This window comes from Bactrocera oleae, chromosome 5 (genome assembly GCF_042242935.1).
Source record: "Bactrocera oleae isolate idBacOlea1 chromosome 5, idBacOlea1, whole genome shotgun sequence".
Taxonomy (NCBI): Eukaryota; Metazoa; Arthropoda; class Insecta; order Diptera; family Tephritidae; genus Bactrocera; species Bactrocera oleae.
Genome location: NC_091539.1, coordinates 35,708,203 through 35,728,094, shown reverse-complemented (window position 1 = coordinate 35,728,094; position 19,892 = coordinate 35,708,203). Strand labels below are relative to the sequence as shown.

General features: G+C 35.5%; 1 protein-coding gene across 1 annotated transcript in view; it reads left to right on the top strand.

Moving 5' to 3' along the window:
• Positions 1–19,892, top strand: part of N (neurogenic locus Notch protein) — a 141,684-nt gene that overhangs the window by 42,514 nt on the left and 79,278 nt on the right. The window contains exon 2 of the mRNA XM_014232084.3: positions 5,966–6,041. Within this exon, the coding sequence (XP_014087559.2) occupies positions 5,966–6,041 (76 nt within the window). The remainder of the gene's footprint in view (positions 1–5,965; positions 6,042–19,892) is intronic.

The window sequence follows — 19,892 nt, the reverse complement described above, 5'->3', positions numbered from 1 at the left end:
ATTTGTTTTAATTTTTAATAATTATTTTATAATTTAAAATTTAGCATTTCTTATTTTATGGAACTGGAATAAATTAAATGAGCTGCAAATTTTTAAACCTGGTCTTATTTTTTTAATAATACATAATTAAAGTATTTTGCACAAAAAATTAATAAAAAAAAAATTATATAAATTGACATGAGCGGCATATAAATTTATGTAATTCTTATCTGTAAAATGCGCATGTCATGCATACATACCATAAACATACATAGGCATTTACACTGATAATGGTGTTAATGCACTTAACATATTTTTGACAAAGGCATAATATCATTGTGAATAAAATGTATTTATGCAAATAAAAATTACTCATTCAAATTAAAGTATTTTATGACGAGTACGCGTCGAAACGCATCGGGAAGGGAGAGTCGGCGGCTACGAACACACAAATGTGTATGGAATGTTCATGGCTGTGGGTATAAATTATTTAAAATAAGAAAGAAAACAGCTGAAAATGAGCTACAAAATAAAATTACATTATATAGGTGATATACGAGTTAAATAAATAATTAAAATTGTTTTAATAACATATATTTTCATTATAAAGTATCAAAACTTTTTTTTTAATAATTTCTTGATTAAAATTTTTATTTATTTTCAGTTTAGTAATTAAAAGAATTAGAAAAGAAATGTTTAAAAAACTTTAAATTCAAAAATTTAGAAATTAGCAGCCAATTAAGTTTTAACTAAAATTTCGATTTCTTTAGTTCAGGGATTAAAAAATATTGAAATATTTGAAATAAGAAAAATCATAATAATTTAATTAGGAAAGCAGATATAAGATTGTTTTATTTTTAAATTTAAGTTTTTGTATTTCAATTTTCCTTAGTATAAATTTAAATTAATTATTAATTTATTTTCTTAGAGCCTAATAATAGTAATTTATTTTAAAAATCAGATGTTATATTTTTATTTTATAATTACATATTTTAAATATTTTTGTTTTCAATTTTCATTAGTTGCAGTTTTAATTTTTATTTAAAATTTAGATATTAATACATTTTTATGCTAAAATTTTAATTTTTATTTAAAATTTGTCAAATCGAATTATTTTTAGTTTTATGTTAGGAATTAACAAAATAACAATAATAAATTTTCAAAAAATTGTTCCAATATTATTTTACCCGATTATAGATTTATTTCACTATTCACACTGTTCACACTGCCTTATTACAAAATTTATAAAACAAAAACTCAGCTTATAATCAACAATTAGGCGCTACCATTTCTCCGCCTCTTTTGCGATTTTCTCCTTAATAAGCTTTTTCCTCCAATTAGCACCACCAATTTGTTTCCTTGCCACTTTCTACCGACTTCTGACCCCAAATAAAAGCGGCGAAACTGCTTCTCAAATCAATCATCATTAAGAATTTATCAGTGCGCTGTCATACCGCAGGCTAAAAGGTGGGAAGCAATGTTGTTGCAGCAAAGTGTTGCAAACACGTTGGTCAGCAGCACCTCAGCTCCCAACACGATGAGCTGTCAATGGCAACACGCTCTGCGGACGCATCAGCACCCCAACAACCAGAGTCTGCGTTGCAACAAAAGCCAATGGCATAGGTTGACACGACAGCAGCGAATGCTAACAAACAACAGCCAATCAAGCCAAACAGCGACAACTGCAACAGCCAACAGCGGTGACTGTCAACGGAACAGCAAACAACAACGAGCAGCCTAATTTAATGTCATTTAAAAGAGCGAACATCAATTTAAAATGCTGCCGCAATGTTGTTGTACAAAGTGACCGTGAAAAGAAAACAACAACAAGCGTGGATGCTCGGTAGAACGAGATCATTTAAATTTCAGCGTACACTTTTCGACATCAATGCATCATCATCAAACGGTGAGCGGTGGTGCAATGTGTGTCGGCAACAACAGAAATTCTTTCACTTCGTTGGCAACAATTCCGAATTGCACTTTTTCACTTCACGCACTTCTTGCTTCTTTTTTTTGCATTGTTGTTACAGAGCGTTGGACTTGTTCATCGCTGCCGACAGCATTTCACTGTTCGAATAAGTCGTCACCGGTAAAACATCAACAATCGACAACGTAACATAATCAGACGTTGTTTGTTATTGTTGTAATGCGATTTATTTTGTTGTCGTTATTTTTGTTGTTGTTAAAGGCAGTACACTGAACTTTCGCTCATTTGTTCCCCTTGTGAAATCATACGAGCACATACATACATACACACACACGCATATTTATTTATGATTTCATTATATTTCTTTGTTGTTGTTGCTGTTATTACGCTCACATGTTGCCATAATAAATTACATTATGATTGAATTGTAGGGCGAGTCGATCTTCGATGTTGCTAAGTAGCCCTTGGCCCTGTAGTTGCTCAGCGCAAGTTTGCGCATTGGTTGAGGCTTTCATCATTACGCGCTGCACGGTGCAGCAACACGCGTTGAAATTTCTATAACATTTAAAACCTTTATATTATTATTATTTTGTTTTTTATTTCATGACAGTTTTTAACTTTGTTTTGTGAAAGTTTGGAATTTTATTTAATAAAACCTCTAAAGTTTATTTTATTCTATGAAACCTTTAAACTTATTTTTTTTGAAAGCTTTAAGTTCTATTTAATAAAAGCCCTAAACTTTGTTTGATGAAAGCTTTAAATTTGGATCGATGAAAGCTTTAAACTTATTTTGATGAAAGCTATACATTTTATTTTATGAAATCTTTCAACTTTTTTCTATGAAAGCTTTAGGTTTTTGTTTAATGAAAGCTTTAACTTTTTTTAATTTATGAAGGCCTTAAGTTTTTTTTATGAAAGGTTTAAATTTTCTTTTATAAAAGCATTTAAAATTTTTCAATGGAAGCTTTAACTTTTTGTTTAATGAAAGTTTTAGTTTTTTTTATGAAAGTTTGAAGTTTTAGTTCTATGAAAGCTTCAATTTACATATGTTTTATAAAAACTTAAAATTTTTAATTAATAAAAGCTTTACATTTTTATTTCACGAAAGCTTCAAACTCTGTTTATGAAGGTTTAGAGCTCTGTTTCATGAAAGCTTTAGGCTTTGTTTTATGAAAGTCTCAAAAAGTCGCAACGAAACATTGCATTTTTAAAAATGTTGCTATTTCTGTATAAACAGAAATCAAAAGACTTCCTCGGACATTCTACGGTACAGTCAACTACTAATATTGGAAACAGATTTCATAGGGTTCAAGTAAGCAAAAATCTTTGAAGAAACTATATAATGTGTGAAATTTGTTTTCTTTCCTTACATAAACTCACGAAATTTTTTAGGTATTTCTCTCACCTCATGCAACATTTTGGTCCACAGTACCTACACATTGCGTTTAGCCCTTTACAAGAGTTGTTACTTTGTCTTCCCGCTTATTTATTTTCTTGCGTTTTCTTAAGTTGAAACATGGTTGCTATTGTTGTAATTTTTGTTGCTCTGGTTATGCTCATTCGGTAGATTTGTTATTGCTTTTTCTGCCTTCTGTTGTTGTTTATTATTAAAAAGTTATTACAACATGTTGTTATTGATGTTGCTCGTTGGTTGTGGTGGCGTTATTTCCCTTTTAACCGCTTTGCATGTTGATCGTTGGCTGGAAGGTAGTAAGCATCGTACACAATACAACAAAGTGAGTATTTAGTGAGCCGCTTAAGACTGTGAGAAAGGTAAAAATGGGCGAACTTCGTTGGATTTCATACCTACACATGCGCGTGCGTGTGTGTTGTATTTCTATTATATATGCATTGTATAAGCAATGGTTTTCAATATGTATTTAATGGCGGTGTGAGTTCGGCAAGCGAAATAAAATAGGCCGCATGCGTTTCGAGTTCAAAAGAGCGCTTCAAGAAATTGATGATTATGACGAAGAGCAGAGCATCACAAACATTATACATATTTGCGCTTGTATTTGTGTGCTGCAGAGTAGGTTTACTTGTTTTCACTTGTCTATAGTTTGGCATCATGCGTTCGCTGCCGCTGAGCCACTTTTAATGACAGGTAGTTGAGGCACCGCTCGCTCCAGTCTACAGAGACGCGTAAATGTATGTGTGTGTAACTAAATTTTTACACTCTGTGATTCATTTTGCTTATTTTCAGTTCATTATATTCAGCATTGTTTTCATACTTCTTTAGTTTTGGCAGAAAAAACCGGCGCTTTCGCACTTGTACTTGACAGTTGAAATTGACGAATTGTTGGAGAGTTTGAGGCATTCGTATGCGTATAAGCTTCCACTCCCATTTTTTTATTACGATCGTTTATGTTTTGCTTATTTTATCGCCTTGGTTTTGTGTTTTCTTTAGAAATTTCGCAAAGTTGTTAACCCAAATACGCGCCACATGGCACGTTTCCTATCGTTGTGCCACATACAACGAAGTGCTTTGAGACTTTAAGTATCCTAATTGCAATTCTTTGTACCTAAATTTCGCATTAATTCGTAACTTGAATTTTATTTGATTTTTTTTGTTATAAATTTTTTATATTATTTTGTTTTGCAATTTTGTTTTTGATGTTTTTAAATTTACTTTTTGTTATTTTGATTTTTTAGTTTTTTTTTTTTAATAAACTTTGTTTTTTTAGTTTTTTAATATTCTGTTTATTTTTGTTTTTACATTTTTTACCCTCCTTGCACAACCACCAGCGAGTATTGCATTTCACCGCTATTGCCTCACACTTACTTTGCTTTTAACATCAACATAATACACAAGCCTTTTTTGTCCTCCGCGCATGCGCGCATATTCTTAGCCATTTGTGCGCTCCTAACTCGCCTAACGCACACATATACAAACAAATACCCCCTTTATATGTGTTTCTATAAGCAAGCCAAACTTCGTTGGCGACTTCAAACTGCACTCCAACTTCCATAATGAAACGTAATCTTAACGACATTTGCCATGTCACGTCAGTATTTATTGTTCGGCTGGCGCACCTACTGCGTGTTAACCCCCCCCTACTCCCCAGCTCACTCCAAAGCGGTTACGTACGGGCTGCACCACTTCCTAGAAGCACACAGCTGCGCTTAATGCCGCCTATTAGATACCACACGTACTTGCGGCGGTATGTGGCAGACCGTTGTTTTTGTTTGTCGGCTCCACGCTCCTTGCATGTTCGTTTGTGTTATTTATTATGAACTTTTATTTGCAAATGCTCGCTTGCAACGCGTGTTTATTTCACTTTGTGCACAATAAGGGCCGCTCGCGCTTTGTGGCTTGCATTATTTGTTGTTGTTGTTTTCCTATATATAAATATTGTCTAATATTTGCCCACTGCAAGTCATTGTTGCCGTCGCGCCGCCATTATGGCTTAGTAATTGTGCCACGAAAATTGCAAAATTAATCGACGGCGCCGTTGCCACCGTTTCATTTTGACACTGTCGACCGCGTTGCAATATTTATGAGTTGCCACATGAAAATCTCAAAATCTCCGCAATTGTTGTTGCTTTGCATGCAACGCCAATGTCGAGTTGAATTTGTGGCAGTTGTCATTATAGCTGAGTGTGTGCCACAAATCAACGCAAAAAAAGAATTGGGCTATACTTGCTTCAGGTTAGGGGCAGTATACACGGAGATTTATTGTAAGCTAGGCTTAGATTATTCGGTTTTTGAGTATTTTTTGTTTTTCTTAGCACTTTGATACACTTTATTCTGAAGTAATTTTTTTTGTTTTAATTTCGAAAATACTATAATAATAATTCTACCTTTTTTTTGTAATTAAATTTGTTTCAAAATAATATGTTTTTTATTTTTCTAAATTTCGCTAACAATTATTTATAAAGTATTAATGATTATTTATTTAGAATTTATATACACTTTTATAAACAATTTTTATTTTACTTTCGAAATTATTATTATTTTTAATTATTTTATATTTGTTAAAAAATAGTATTTATTTTTAATGTTCAAAATTGAGTATAAAAAAGGTTTTTTAAATCTGTTTTTATTTGTTTTCTTTGCAGGCTCTTCATGCTTATCTGTGGGTTGTAAAAATGGCGGCACGTGCATTACACAAAGCAATGGACACTCCTTTTGCAAGTAAGTGTAATTTATTATTACTATTTTGTTTATTTTGTGTAATTTATTATTATTATTTTGTTCGCAATATAATTGTTTATTTAACTGTGAATTTTATGCGCCATTAAAATATTGGAAAACTCGAAACAATTCGCGCAATTAAAACATTATCAACACAATAGCGTAAATTACAATGGATTTACATACATTTTTTATTATTTGGGTATTTACGCAAGCGCGACATATTTGGCATTTTAATTAAGCCGACTTAAGTGCAGGGATGGCAGTGATAGCAGCTTGAAAAAAGATTTGTGAAGCAGGTTATGATAATTTTGGGTTTGTGTTGACAGGTTGAAAAAATGTCAGAAAAGGTGTAGAGGAAGTAGTGGAAGAAAGAGAGAAATATGTGCGATGTAGTATATATGTGTTTATACGTAAAGAAGTTAATATTTGATGGGGGAAAAAAAGAAAAAAATAAATAAATAAAAAATTAAATTAAATTAAAAAAATAAGCAAACAAATTTCAAATATAATATTAGCCTTAGTTTCACATATCTCTATATAGCATACATCCATATAAAATATATTTTACAGTGTATACATATTTATAGAGATTAACTGCTACCAAACTTACCACAAGTTATAACAATAAAAAATTTAACCGCTTGTGACGCACTTATTTTAGATATATTACTATTTTTTCTTTTATAATTTGTTTGTTTTTTAATTAATTCCGATAAATAGCGGTTAAGCCGCTTTATATGTACGCTTTAGTATTTAGGATTGATATATTATACTATTTTGTATCATTTGTAAAAGATTATGGCGGCAGACTATTGTTTGCTATCGCCGCTTGTCAACCACAATGACACCGCAAGACCACAGTTTGTCCATAAAAATCATTGACGTTACGCAGACTTAATAGGTATTCAATTTTTCAATATTTTGTTCATTGCATTTTTTGTTTGATTGGTAATTTTTAAGTGAATTTTTTATTGTAAGGGTCATATGTATGTATACTTACTAAATACTCTTTAAAGCTTTTAAATAAACTAATTTTTTAATTGGAAAAGTCCACCTGAGGTAAAATTTTTAGGAAATTTTATGTTCTGTACAATAACAAAGTTTTAATCTAAACGGTACAAAAACTATAGCATTTTTATTGCAAACCGATATTTTTCGTGCTATTTACATAGGAAGCTTTGAATGTTCACCGAAACCTTTTAAAATTAAGCTAAAAATTTTTCCTTACAAGAATATTTTTTGGCTGTATGTAGATTGACTTTAACCCATAAATTCGATAAAATAGTTTGTGGCTCACCCTAATACGCATACAAAATTATATTTTGTTTAATTTTTTACTTGCTTGATTTCCGTTGTCAACTCAATTTATTTCAAGTGTTTTTTTTTTATATGCTTTATTACTGCTACCATATTATTTACTCGCGATTAACATAACCATTATTTTTTGTGCTTCACAAGCAATGAAGTGATTTTATTGTGACTACCAATGAAATAATGCGAGCAAATGCGGCGGCGCTTTTGACTGGCTGCCACCAGGCATTGGGCTATGTACACCTATGAACACACACTTACACTAACACATATACTTGTAGTTAAAAAGTTATGTTAATTTGGGCTTTTAACCGTCAATGACCGATCAAGCTGAATACACATATACCATATATTTACACATGTAGTTGCCACTAAAATAAGTCAAAACATAGTTATTTGCATTGATGTCTTGCTTTATGGCCGCTAATTCGTTAGCTACCGCTGCTTACTAAGCTTAATTGTTAATTTGTTGATGGGCCAACAAATGGTTGGCAGCCCATTTAATTCACATTGGCAGGTTGTTGTTGCAGTCGGCATTGGTTTTATGGGATTTTCTGCGGCGAATTGGCTGCTTTGATTAACAAAAAAAGGAAAGGTAAAAACTAAATGAAGAAGTACGAAAAAGAATTAAATTGTAGCTAAACAGGTTAAGAGGCACACTATCAGTTGGTATAATTACATGCTCGGCTTACTCATCGCTCTAAAAATGTTATGGCTCAACCACACACACACATATATATATATACATACAGTGGATGTACAAAGAAGCCTTGAGAAACTTACTGGAAATCAAATTAAAACGCTATTCATTTTGCTTGCTGCTCGCATTCCACGACCGTCGTCAGTTGAACTTGAATATAAGCGTCGAGTAGAAGTTACAAAAACGGGGAAATCAAACATAAAAAAAGCTAAAGCTAAGCAGACAGTTAGCCAGCCAGTCAGCCAGCCAAAAGGGCAAATAAGGCACAGCCAACGTTCGAATGCAATCATTAAATCTTCACAAAAGTCTACCGCGCTCATGTGCCGCACCTTCTCCATCCCCTCTTGCCCTATTCGCAATCTCTCTTACCCCACCTTTGCTTTTTTCACTTGCCTGTCGTTCCATTCGCTTTACTCACTCGTTTCAAAAGAGCACAAATAAAAAAAAATTAAAAATAAAAATAAACATTTCAAAGTACGCCGATCGCGCATAAGCGCTTGTGATCGAAATCCGTGTGCTATGTGAAAAGGTTCCCAAAGGGACTCATCAATGTTGGCGCAGAATGGCACAACCGAACGAAGAGTTGAAAATGAACGAGTTGAAAAACCGAAAGTCTTAAGAAGCCTAGAAGCGCTCATCGTCGAGATATAGCCGGGAGGAGGGCAAACAACAACAATGGCCTAGTGGCACAACAATGATTCAGAATTGGATTTTTAGCTTGAAAAGTGTCTGAATTGGCTCAATGTCTTACTATTGCTTTGGGCAACTGGAAGGATAGACACACTATAAGTTTCGGAATACGAAATGCAGGAATTAAATGAACTTGTTCATATTTATGTAGAAGCAGTTAACAAATATATTGAATTTCATAATTAAGGGAAAGTCTTTTGATGTTTGAAACAATTAAATTTAAATAATGCATATAGGTATAATAATTATAAAATATGCATGTCGTGTTATACAAGCTTTTTTATTATGAGAATCTCATACAAATTACTGAACAAGGATACATGGATGAAGCGTTTCTTTAATTTTTTCATTCCCTGATATTTAAGAACTTCTGTAAGAGTAATTTCTATAACATAGATAGTATTAAATACCCTTTATATAGACCTTTTGATAATTTATGATTGGTAAGGTAATTAAAGCCGCTCTGCTGACGTCATTCTAGCGTAAGCTTATAGAAGTAAAATCGCAAATTTATACAAATTTTTCCAATATCTGGAAGTAGAAAGAATTGTCCAGGGATGGATGAAGGGCTTCTCTAATTATATCCTTCCCGGATATTTGAGAGGTTCTATGAGAGTGCTTTACATAAAATAAATGATGTTAAATACTCCATTTATAAACTCTATTTAAACCAATTCGTTGGAGTTACACTTTACATGACTCCAGGTGTTACTGCTGTGAAAATTTGGAATAGAAATTTTTATTTCGCTGCTTCTTTAATTTATATATAGCTCCGCAATACTTTTAGCTTAACGCTTGATTACTCACTGAGTGAAGCAAATTAAGTCAGTTGATTGAGGATCTTCGCATAATTACAGACTTTCAACGGACTTTTGTGAATATCCATACGTTCATATTACATACTTGTACATATGTACATAAATCACAGCTTGATAGCAGCACGCGCTTTTGTCATGCTCTCTCTCTGCACATAGCATGGAGTCATCAGCCACTAACTATTAACTCCATACGTTTGTTTGGTTACATTATCCATGTATTCTGACATTCATCCATTCAATGGGTATACACTCATATATCATCGCCATCGCCATCGCTGATCATCATTTCATTTTATTTTTTATTTTGTGAGAATATTATTATTTTCTTTTTGACTGATCGTCAAGTTTACAGCACAGTAATTACGCACCAACACACAGATGTATGTGAACGTAAGCCGTTTTTACCTACATTTTTTTATGAACAGGCATGAGTCCAGTAATCGCTTTGCTTTTCTTTTCATCCCAATTGAGCACACCATGTCCAGGTTAGCCAATCGACAGAGCCTGTCTGTCGGTCGGCCGTTGATCACTGACCTTTCACGCGTCAACTTACGATCATATGCACGTCCACATGTGAGTGTGTGTTGGGTGATGTATGCGCTCACGCACGAATTGACGTCCCGTCTCAGTCGCTATGAAATCAAAATTGATTTTAATGATGTTGAAATTTTTAGTGAAATGTCGAAGAAATTAATGCTGATAAGCCATTCTCTTGAGGCAATCATATAAGATGAAGATAATAAGACAAAAAAGAGTAGGCGCATTGCAAGCGAACCCATGTCATGGCTATTAGATGCATATATTTTTTTGTAGAAGTATTCATAAGCTGTTAAATTTATTTCTAGACATGAAAGCTTACTCCAAAATAATGGAAGCTTTATTCCTTTTCGAAATGAAGCTGATAAAATAGTTATGGTTTCTGCTAATATATAGGAAGTTGCGCAACTTTTACCATGGTTAGAGGCGAAAGCTCAAGTGAAAGCTTGCATAGAAGTCACATACGCATCGAAATAGTTTTCACGTGGAAAATTTTTAAAATTTCTAGAGGTCATCTCAAATTTATATATTTTCAATTTCTAAAATATGTTAAAGCTCTTATGTTTTTGTGAAATAACAATGATTTGTTACTCTTACATTTTTCCTTGTTTGTTCCTGCCTCTTCAGATTACTTAAAACAAAATCGTTGAATATTTTGGCTGCAATAAAAATAAATGAAATACATATATCGAACAAGGAAAGATCAAGTAAAATTAAATGAATACACATTTTTATTTGTGCTTTTCACTTATAATGTTTATAAGTCGAGCTTTGGTTTTCTGTATGCAAATTTCAGCAGTTCAAACCGACGCATTTGGTCTCTCTCTTAACCAACTAATTTCGCTACCCGCTTTTAACGCTTCACTTTTCACTTCAGGCTCCATTTGACAGTTGATTGACAGCTTTATGAGCGCTGTCATCCTCAAAGCATTTTTATTGGCACGAATTTTTGCAGACATGAAAAATTCCCCAAACGTCAAAGGATTGATTTCTTTCTTTTTCTGTTCAAAGCAGATTTTTGGATTATACCGCTGTAAATGCGCTTTATTAAATTGCCAGCAGAAGTATGGATACTCCATACGCCTGCATATACAAGCTCGTTGAAAGCGATCTCAAATACATATCTACACTTTTAATATGCATGCGCTTGCGCGCTGAATAATAATTGACCGTCTTTCGCATATCTCAACACATCGCCTGCACGTAGAAAATTCGCCCTGAAGAAAGAAATGAAATATACATCATAAATATGATTATATATGTATGTCAGCAATCTGATTTAAATGAATATATCCGGGCGCGGTGAGATAACAAATAAAATATCTTTATGAAAAAGCTAAAAATAAATATTGCGTCAGAAAAGATGATTAATTTCATCAGAATTCACTCTTTGATTAGCTACGATTTTTTTTTGTATTGCAACCACTTAAACTTTGTAACCTCCCTAATATTATTTTATTTCACAATTTCTTTTTAATAATTTTACGAAATTTTGGTTCACTTACCTTTGCTGAAATTTCGAATGCACAAAAGTAACCAATTTGAAAATGATCTGCAGAAAATTGAGTACTTAAATGTAAGCAGCACTTATCGGCACTTCGGCTGACAACCACAGTCTCACCAAACAGCAAACCAAATGACCACCGACGAATAAAAATACAAGATCAAAGTAATCTCAAGTTGGTATATCCAGTTGAAAATCTCTATACACCATAAAGTTCTTTGCAACTTTGAAGCAATCGTGCTTTGATTCCAGATCGCCAATGATCAGCGTTTTTTTAATGAAGAAATGTGCGCTAAAAATAGGTGTAAAAGTCAAAATGAATAAGCAAGAAACGAATGTTTGCTTCCACAAGCTTTACGAGTAAACCAATATGCCACACTCGCCTGCTTGCCACACACACAAACTGCCGATCTCCACGGTGCTTAACCGGTCGATCATTTTATCAGCAGTTTTCTGCTTACATGTACACTTTGTTTGCCTAATTTCTCTGTTGATTTCCTTTGTAAGACTCGAAAATTATTTGCTCGATCGCCAAGATCGTCGTTTGCGTTGCACATTAATTTTATATTGAAATATAAAATGATACTTTTATTTACATACACACAAAGACACATATGTACATAATTAATGTAGCAACTGATGACACGGCGAAAAATTAACGACCACGCTGGCTGAATCTACGTCCCGGTTCAGCGCGTGCATCCATTACAATGATGCACATGAGTTCATTTTAGCATTCAACTGCTGATAAAGCTTCGATGCTGCATCTGCTTTAGGTGGTCTGTTGGCAACTATAAACATGCGTATGTATAAAACTATATTCATTCCCTGATTTGTTCATTTATGGTCCACCAATGCGCATTGATCTTCATGATCTCGTTACAATGTCTGCTGCTGGAACCCTAAAATCAGTTTTATTTACTTTTCGCTTGTGAAGCTATTTATTTTGTGCTTAAGCTGCATATTTGTTTTCGTTGAAAATTTTTCGTTTTCGACTTGGTGCGATAACATCGCTTGAACTCTGGAGTTGCGGCTGCAGTGTACGTTAGATCGGCTGTTATGGTTATTGCATTGACTTTTATTTCGTTTGTGCTTTTGTTATAGATCTTGCAGGCGCATTATCAGCGCTGTGCTTACATTTTATTTGCGGTAGTTTTATTTTCTCTTTGCTCAACTAAGTAACATGATTTGCTTACAAATGGTCCGAATTTGGCGATCGATTTGGGATTAGCTGAAATTTGCATTTGAGTTTTGGCCCATATGGCTTCGAAAATGTAAAGCAGAGCTCATTTTACTTTAGCTAATGATGTTGTAGTGCATATGCTTAGTAATATATATTTAAATAGCTTCGTAAATGTTGGTAAACAGAGTAAAGTCACTGGAACTACAGAGATCCTGAGATTATTCAAGCAAAGATTCAGTTAAAAAAAATATACTTTCTAAAAAGTGTTTAGGGACCACAGCATATTTCGGATGAAATACCGGAATAACTTAGACCAGAATTAACTTCAGACATTTCGGGACGGACTAGTTTAGACCTATTACTTCGACTTAAGAACATAGGCTTATGTTCCTTTTGTTGTTGTAGCTTCATATAATGCTTTCTAAGTAATTTTTGGAAACACCATGTCCGTTTTGTAATAAGACCTTAATGAATTTCGAACTTGATACTTATTATTTGGACTTGAGAACCTAGACTTTGACTTTTAACAATTTACTCCTTCTGCAGGTACTAGCTGCTTTGCTGCGAAAGTGAATTGTTTGCCATATACTACTTTTCATTCAAAACTTATGTTAAACCAAATCTGCTAGAAAATTATGCCACGGATCCTAGTTACTAAAAAACTTAAAAACAAAATTTAACAGTTTCTGATTGTAAAGAGTTCACTTTGCATTTTGACATCCGCCAGATTTTCCTGCCCCAAATTGCAAATAGAACACACTATCACTCCCACACCCAACCCTGTCCAAATCCATGTTTACTTTCCCATGCATGAGTATGTAAGCATACATCCGTTCATTTTCTTTGCGCCTGCGTAGGTGGACAAATATACGCTTTCACACCGTAAGCGGTCAACAATTTTGTGCTGGAAGTGTTTCGGCAACGCAAATACAATTGATTCACCTTTTGCATACATAGTTTTTCTACTTAGACTGTTTCTTCGGAAGACACTGTACGCTTTGCGCGTGCGAATGACATCGCCAAAAGCCGCATTACTGTTGCAAGTAATTACGCCAACAGTGATCAATACCAACAACAATGTAGGCGGAATTTTTTTTGTTTTGCCGCAGAAAATTGTACACCCTTTGTTCTAGCTTTTGAAAAGGCGACCCACTCATGACCCAAAAGTACAAAATGATTCTCTCGTTGCACACTTAAAGGAATTGTGCTCAATTATCGGTGTATGTCTGAATACATGTTTACATATGGTATATATATATGTATTTGCTAGAGTGGTATTTGCAAGCAGAAAAACAGCTTCATTTTCTTTGTTTGGCTGCTGCAATTATGCTCTTGGCGAGTTCGAAATATGTTATTCAATGCCAACAAAACTTCATAAAAGTCCAAAGCAATTTCGCTGCTGGCTTTCTTAGTATTTTTTATATTTTCGGTATTTTGCTTTAAACTGCTGTCTTCAGTCGGCTTCTGCTGCTTTTATTACATTATTTTATGGTCAACTATTGATTTATCTCTTACTCCTTTTAGGAGAACAATGAGATTTATTATGAAATTTGATTTAGCCATTTTGGGTTTGAAGACAACGCAAGAGCTATTATTGTAGACACAAGTGGCAATATAGTCAAAGCGAGTCTACTATGTATGCGGGTGCTGCAGTCGCGCGCTTGACGGCTTCTTTTTATTAACCGCGCTTCAAATTTTTTTAAGAATTCAATTTACAGTTATGCGCCGCTTCAAAGCAATCTATAAACTCATAAAAGCAGCATTAAAATAAATTTCTATGAAAATGTTTTTAAAAATTAAAACGGTTTTACGATGTGCTAATTGGCGCACTGTCCGCTTTTGATCATGATCAAATGCCGCAAACAACAACAATGTAAACATCAGAAATTCTGAGAAACGCGCAATTGTGAAAAAAAGCTCAACTGCGTCTGCATAATTTTTGCATGCCAATACAAATTGTTTTGTAGCAATATTATTATTATTTTTCCCACTTCGAAGATACTTTCAACAGCCATAAACTAGCGCGCTTTGCGCATGCGCGTGTCTTTGCATTTTTTCGCCGCTACTTAAGCGCCCATTTGCGCACAATTTAAGCGGGAGTAAAAAATATTCGCAATGACAGCTGTCAAGTTTTCGACTTGAAAGCATTAAGAGGCGGCGCATAAACCACAGGCACTTAATGAAGGCACAGACAAACGCATGGACAGTCAAGGCGGACTGGCAGCAGGCAGACAGTCAGAGCGTGCTACATAAATAGATAGGCAATGTGTCACGCAATGTTGCGCGCGCACATATATAAAGAATAAAAAAACGGGCATTATTCGGCAAGTTGCAGCGGCACAGATACCAAAAGGCGGCGCGTGCAGCAACTGAAAAGCGCGTCAGTAGTAGTGAAGACTTGCCCGCGCCGTGGCTTGCTTTTGACTTACAATGCACTCATACATTTTTATGTGTCGCTGCTTCGCCTGTACTTGCCTCATAAGCACACATACACTTAAATTACCGTAAATACCAGTCAGCTCGCCACATAAATGTAACTTAATAGTAATGCACATAGCAAACAAGTTGCCGCATCCCTCACTCCACCGTGCGCGCTTAACTAGTAAGTAGGCGCATGTGTACCAAGAACTTGTTACCGCAATCTGCGTCACACAACATTGACAGCAACACTCGCATTGCGAAGATGCGCGCACTAAATTGGTTGCGCATGCGCAATATACCGGAATAAAAATTTGTTGCACAAAGTCAAGATATTCGACAGGCACAAGCGACAAGCGTGATGTTGCGAGCGCGTGGGCGCAAGGCACAGCACGATAGTGAAGAACAGTCGCCAAACGAAAAGGCTGAATACCAGCTTGCGCTATCCGTCATATGTGGCAAGCAACATACGCAGTAGAACGTAGTTGGGGCTATAGTCCAAGCACCAGTCTGCAACATTGTCGTTTCAATCTCAGTGCCATCGCTCGCTTGACATGCTGCCTGCGCCTACTCGCAATTTGCCTGCTCGGCCCAGCTCAACCGCTTTGCATGGGTGTGCTGTGGCGGAGGCTTTTCCACTTAATGCCCAATATGCACTTTCTACACACACATGTGGCATCTGTACGTGTGCCACCTTATGTTGTCCTCCACATCGTCTGCATGTAAATGAAATGTAGTGGAATTGAAATTTTAAGCTTGAAGAGCGTTGCGCCTGCCAGCAGTTGGACATAAAATACTTGCTGCGCCTGGCAAATAGCGCATGCAATAAGCCGCGTTGCTTATATAAATATGCATGTTTATATGCCTAAAGGCTGTGACATATCAAAGTGGATGAGTAACGAGTTCCATTTGCGCTTATATTTCATACGTTCAAGTTGCTGCGCATCTTCATTTAATCTTTGATTTTTGCTCTTCATGGTAACCACATGCTGACGTGGCTGTTGTGTGCTTTTGTTGTCCGCTGCTTGGTCAATGCGTGTGCGTATTGTTCGCTAAATGTGTGTAGGATTAAATTTTGCAGGCTTTCAGAAGCACAAAGGCTTCTTATTTTCTGAGAATATTTTCTCGCTTCTAAAATACTTTGTTCTGTTCCACCTCCTTATATAATTATATCTTTGTACTTTTTATTCCTCAAATATAATTTTTGTATTGGAGAGTTGACTTAAATGTTGGCATATTTTTTACAAAATTTGTATAATTGAAATGTTGTTCCCTCTCAGCTCTGAGAGCGCGAGAACTTCTTTTTATTCTTTGGTGATGCATACACTTCGTTCTCCAAAATTTTTAGAACACTGCGTGAGAAGGAAAACTCTTATGAGGTATTTACTCCACTCTTTGAATATAGCGGGTATTCACCGTTATTTTACGTTGATGCGTAAATGATCAGATAAAATAATGAAATAGAGCAATCCAAAGAATTTTTCGATATTTATAAAGCTTTTCCCCCACACTAAAAGTACCGTTACAGTTTATTTCTTTAGTCATAGTGTTGGTATGCTACTTATAGTATAGAAATTGTCAGAAAACACGAAAGTTATTCACGATTGTTCATTGCTGCAGCCGGTTCAGTATATAATATTTTATCTCTTTCTCTCTCGAGCTTTTGAAAGCTCTGAAGATCATCCCTTTTGTTTTCTCTCTTGAAAACTCTGATATTCATCATATATTTTCTCTGGTGTGGCTCTCCTTTGAAAGCTCTGATAATCACCAGGTCGTCACAATTAGGTTTAAAGGATTTATCTTGTTTCCCTTACTACAGCATATGTAGCGGTTTAAATTTCTCTTCTTTTCGTATTTTACTTTACAAGTACTTAGTAACATTTGCTTTAAATACACACACAGAGACTTTATTCACACTCAGTACACACGCAGACGTATGTCGATTTTCACCTGCCCATTGTGAGTATTCACTTTCTTGCGCATTCTCAAGATTTAGCGCTGAAAAATAGAAGAAAAACTTGCATTCTCGTTGCACACTTTTTCCGCACTCACTTCCCCCGCGTACCCAACTCTGTGTTTTTTACATAAATTGCCACGATAGCATGAGAACCCCCCCTTACTGTGGACCGCCCATTGCACATCATGGAGCTAATGATTGCCTCAGAGTTACCCCTTGCAATTTGTTACGCAGTAGTCGCAGCCTAGGACTAGAGGCTGACTATAGTTGCATGCCCCCAAAGCCGATATGTGTTGTTATGTGCTATGGTTTGTTGTACTTTTTGTTGGCGTAAATGCTACGCATTACCGCCATTATAATAATTACTATTATTGCCATGCATATTTTATTTTACTTCTTTTCCTTTTACTGTAATTTTTTGTATGAAAATTTACCTCATTTCAATTGTTGTTGTAGTTATGTTGCACCATGTCTGGATTTGAAGTGAAAAACTTGATTTTGTTTGATTTGCTTCACTTGTTTCGCTCGCCTATTGTTGCTTAATTAACTCATCACATCACATGACTTTGCCACATCGCTCATACGCCGGCTACATTGTTGTGGGGCAACAACGAATTTTAGATTTTTTTTTTATAAGTTAGTTAACCAGCAATCTTATTTTAAATGGTTTTACGTAAATAATAAAAAAATATATGCGTGAGTTCGAAGTTAGTATTACTAATGATTACCTATTTTATATAATGCTAGGGTAAATATACATATATGTATGCGTTCCGAAAATCGCTACGCTGGAGTGGTAGGTATCTCATTAAAGTGGTATTAGACCTTTCTTCAATGCTCCCACGCTTTATTTTACAGAGTTAAGACCAGTTTTTAGACCATTATGAATGCATCAAATGACAAATTACTGTCCAAAAAGAAAAGGCAAATACATGGTTTTTGATTTTGTAAACTTTAGACTTGAAAAAAATGATAATTGCTTATAGAAAATGTAAGTCAAGGACGCTACTAGAAACTAAGGGATTACTAAAATATTGCTGCGGTGATTTCTCAATCAAAGAGATTCACATGCTGCACAGAAAATATTAGCGCAATGTTGCATCATAAGTGCTGCTTATTTGTTTAAACAGCTGGTGTAGTTTATTCAATTCGCCACTCCCCAATGCTTGATGAATCTATTCTTATATTATTTTTGATTACCTAATGATCTAACCTCTGTCGCTTTGCTTCCCTTCCCATGAATCACACAAAATATTCGCGACGTCGCAAAAAAATCGTTACTTAACCAATTTCCACGAATTTTTCCCCGCCTGCATATACATATACAAATATATTTCGCCTTACGATTTAATTCGCCATCTAAATATTAAGACAGCAGCCCATAATGCTGGTTGTTGTCACGCAGTCAAGCTGTTTTCGCTATTTTTATGCTGCATTCCCGTTTTCGTAAATTTTTTCCCCGCATATTTGCTTTTGTTGTAGCACGCATTGCAATAATTTTTAATAAATATATATACACACACAAATGATTGCATATAAATGTTGAAAATAAGTGTGCGCGCAATCGCTTTATCGCCTTGCCATGGTAGAGCATCAAGTCGCCCTTGTGGCATTGTTTGCCTGTTGCACGGCTGTCCATACAAATCAAGGTTTAAGGCCTAAATTAAAAAATAATATACATACATACAGACGTACATATGTGCATCATCGGTGCGGTCGACATGCTTTTTCTGTCGTTGCGCTCGATTAATGCTGCGTTCGTCGTTGCGGTCCAGCAGCCGCCAAACAAAACCTGTGCCACAAATTCAAAATGCATTTCGAATGCCTCGCTCGCTTACTGGCTCGCTTTGCCGTGCCGTCTTTTGAACCCTTTGTGGCACTTTCTGCAGCCTGTTGTGCGCACGTTGTTATTGTTGTAGCCAATAAAATTGCAACTCACCGCCATACGATTGAATTTTTACTGCGCACCCTCTCTCCCAACTCCGCACTTTGGTACATTTTGCCTCCGCAGCTTGTGCTTGGTGCCTTCACCGTCATCGTCGTCGTCGTCGTTGTGCAATAGGCAGCAAATTTTATTACGCTCATTCGTAGGTTATAAACCCGCTCGCGCACACTTCGCCTTCATCTGACTTTCAGTTCTTCCTCTGACGCCTGCAACAACAACAACAGCCGTCCGAGTCGCTTTGCTGTCGTTGGGTGCTTTGATTTGGCTTTTTGTTTGGACGCGCACACTCCAACTTTCAGGTGATTATTATCAGCCAAGCTGACAAGTAGTACAAATACATATGCGAATACGTCTACAGCAACAAATGCCACATCAGCAGGGCTAAAGATCGGCAGCGGCGCTGTTGCCGTAAATTGTGTAGCAGTGTGGAGACCTTAACACACAAGTCGAGCTCTGGCCTGTTCACCGGCTCAGACTTTTCAATATGCGCACTCGTGCAAATGTCCAGCCAAGGTTCGCCGCTGTCGTGGCAGGTTGCTGCTATATTGCTGCCGCTGCTGTTGCTGCCCATTGTCGCACTTCATTTTGTGCGATTCACTTGTCGGAGGTGAGATAGTTTTGTCGTTTGTAGGCTGCTTCCGTTGGCTGGTATCATTTTTGTTTGGTCTTAAATTTTCTTGTTGATTTTTATTTTGAATTGTTCTTTATTCTTATAAAAATAATTTCTGGTACTACATTTTGTGTGGAGTTCCATTCGGTTATTGCTAAAATTTAGGCTTGAATGA